The sequence below is a fragment of the Tenrec ecaudatus genome, chromosome 2 (assembly GCF_050624435.1).
Source record: "Tenrec ecaudatus isolate mTenEca1 chromosome 2, mTenEca1.hap1, whole genome shotgun sequence".
NCBI lineage: Eukaryota > Metazoa > Chordata > Mammalia > Afrosoricida > Tenrecidae > Tenrec > Tenrec ecaudatus.
In genome coordinates this window covers 199,552,837-199,556,146 of record NC_134531.1, presented here as the reverse complement: position 1 = coordinate 199,556,146, position 3,310 = coordinate 199,552,837, and the positions used below count along the sequence as shown (strand labels likewise).

General features: G+C 36.9%; 1 protein-coding gene across 1 annotated transcript; it reads left to right on the top strand.

The window, feature by feature from the left end:
- The first annotated feature begins 743 nt into the window (after positions 1-743).
- On the top strand, positions 744-1,712 carry LOC142440392 (olfactory receptor 2T2-like). Its single transcript, XM_075542844.1, has one exon. It carries the CDS (start codon positions 744-746, stop codon positions 1,710-1,712), a length of 969 nt encoding a protein of 322 aa, XP_075398959.1.
- The last annotated feature ends 1,598 nt before the right edge of the window (positions 1,713-3,310 follow it).

Sequence of the window (3,310 nt, the reverse complement as noted above, 5' to 3'; positions counted from 1 at the left end):
TGATCAGGAAGTTACACTGATGTTCATTCTCTTTGGGTGACCCTGCTGGCCTTTAAAATAACAGTGCCATAGATTCCAGAACCACAGCAACAAACAAGCCACAACAGCTTGACACAAGCTAGTGGATGTAGTATTACTACTGACTAATCCAAGGTGATCCAATCATTCATAGTTATTTAATGAAAGCATTATACAAACATAGTCTAAGTTTTTAGAATTGAATAATGATATATTACATTCTATAAGTTTATGAAAGACACGTGGACATTTTCATGGATTTCAGCAATGTTATGATAGAAATAAATTTAAATTTTCTTAATGTATATCTATAGATTTCAATACAATATGGCAGAAATGCACAGATCTCAACCTCAGAAAATTTTCAATGTAAGTGATAAGATTTGAGAGTGTATATAAAAGATATTCCAGAATAAAAATAAAGCCATATTGGACACTTAGACATGATGAACCATGCCATTTGCCACTCACTTGCAGTCCAAAGCCATAGTCTTATCTTTGATTAATGATGAATCTGAAATCTCTCAAAGATTAATGCATACAACCAATGTCATGAAGCAATACTTAAACCATAATTCAGAAAGATTCTATTGGCAACGCTGATGTTTTTTCCTTTATCCCATCTTGCTTCTAGCATACTATTCATAGTGGGCTCTTCATAAGTACTGGGTTATTGCTTAACTTGATTAATTTTTCTCTTGACAGTCTAAGAAATACCATATGATATGGACATGGGGGTCCTATTGCAGAATTCCACTGACTTCATCCTCTTGGGCCTCATCACTCACCCATTCTTCCCTGAGCTTATCTTTGTGGTGGTTTTCTCCATCTTTGTAGTGGCAATAACAGCCAATGTAGTCATGATTCTGCTCATTCATGTAGACTCTCGCCTCCACACACCTATGTACTTCCTGCTCAGCCAGCTCTCCATTATGGACACAGTATACATATGCGTCACTGTTCCAAAGATGTTGCAAGATCTTCTGTCCAAGGAGAAAACCATCTCCTTCACTGGGTGTGCAATTCAAATATTTCTCTACATCACACTAATTGGAGGGGAATTCTTTCTGCTGGGTCTCATGGCCTATGACCGATATGTGGCAGTGTGCAACCCCCTTCGATATCCTCTGCTCATGAACCGCAGGATTTGCTTGTTTATGGTGGTGGGATCCTGGTTTGGTGGCTCCTTGGATGGATTTATGCTGACTCCTGTCACCATGAGTTTTCCCTACTGTGGCTCTCGAGAAATCAATCATTTTTTCTGTGAGATCCCAGCTGTACTGAAGTTGTCATGTGTAGACACATCACTCTATGAGACCCTCATGTATTCCTGCTGTGTGTTGATGCTGCTCATCCCCATATCCATCATTGCTGTCTCCTACACACGGATTCTGATCACTGTGCATCAAATGAATTCTGCTGAGGGGCGGCGCAAAGCCTTTGCTACTTGCTCCTCACACATTATGGTGGTGAGTATTTTCTATGGGGCAGCCTTCTATACCAACGTCCTGCCCCACTCCTACCACACACCAGAGAAAGACAAAGTTGTGTCTGCCTTCTACACGATCCTCACTCCCATGCTCAACCCGCTCATCTACAGTTTGAGAAATAAAGATGTGACTGCCGCTCTCAGGAAGGTGCTTTGGAGATGTAACTCCTGCCAGAGAATTGGGACGAGGCATGTATCTGGGTAATACTAGTGCAACTGGGAATGGGGACTGGTACCAGTCACATATGGTCTTCGAAGAAGGTATGTTTTGGCTTTTGAAAATTATCATCATCACTTGAGCAATCCTTACATATTAACAAGCAAAATCCATTGTAAGTGTAAAGTAAAACCGATAGCTGAAGAGTGAAAGTGTCTTAAATGAACACACATACTCGTTTGGATCCACAGAGAAACACTCTCTGTCCGTTACAACTGTTTCTTAATAGACGCAGTCAGGACAAGCATTCATTTACAAATCATGAATAAATATGTATTTTTTTGTTTCATGTGTTCATGTGTTCTTTGTATCTCTATTGTTCACTTTTCAATGGAAAGCTTGAAGACTCGTGTGCTGTTTTTGATGATCAAATTGTAAATATTTTATACAAATATGGTATTTTAATAGTAATAGCATAGCTGTTTTATTTAAGAAGTGTTTATGAGCATTATTAGGTTGTATTTTGCATTCTGTATGCATGTTTTAAAAATTTTTTAGTATGCATGTCTTTATTCAGAACATCTGTATTCTATTACCATTTAAACTAAGCAGAACATCATTACTATGTATTGAGAAGGCATAGAGTTTCATATGGGTTTTACAATCCATTTATTGATGTAAAATTGATTTCTGCCATTAAGACAATAACATTGCTGTAACTTTATAACATATTTGTATATTTAATACAGAAATAATGGAGAAGTATAGAATGAACAAATCAAGGTGTTCATTTATTCTGAATTTCTCCATGTGGTATATGAGTAGAGAAATAAGTCCCAGGTAGGTTGGCTGAGATGTGGTATTTTTGGAGTAATTGAGAACCTGTATGTAAGTGTCTAGAATACTAGAATCTTAACTAAACTGAGATCACAGTCTTCTAGCATCCATTTACTCAATGTCATCTATGGGTATAAAATTTTGAAATATTATAAATAAAAGAGATGTTTTAATTCAATTTTGGTTTTCTTCTCCATCAAAAGAAAACTTGGAAAAGAGAAAATGTGGACAATTTAAATGATTTTATATTGCACAAAGATTAAGTAAATGTTACTATATTGTGTTAAATTATTGATATGTTGTGTAATCTAATGCCACTATGCTCACTCTGTGTAGGGCTACCATTTCCTTCACTATCGTTAAAGGAAAAATATATCCTTTAAGATGCTAATCATAAGGTTTATTTTTCCATATAAAGTCCTAAGAAATTGATCTTTATTCTTTTTAAATAAATAATTTGAGGGGGGGAGGCTCATACAACTTGTATCACAATCCATGCACCCATCTATGGTGTCAAGCACACTTGTACATTTGTTGACATTATCATTCTCAAAACATTTTCTTTCTACTTGAGCCCTTGGAATCAGCTCCTCATTGTTTCCCCTCACTCCCCACACCTCCATTATGAACCCTTGGTAATTTGTAATTTATTATTTTTATTTCACGTCTTACACTGTCCGATGTCTCCCTACACCCACTTTTCTGTTATCTGTCCCCCAGGGAGGGATTTATATGTGGATCATTTTGATCTATCTTCCACTTATCCCCCAACTTCTCCTTCCCCTCCTGGTATCTCTACTCCCATTATT

What these genes read in the sequence shown, in the direction of transcription:
- LOC142440392 (XM_075542844.1), top strand. Translation starts at nt 744, where the DNA reads ATGGACATGGGGGTCCTATTGCAGAATTCCACTGACTTCATCCTCTTG.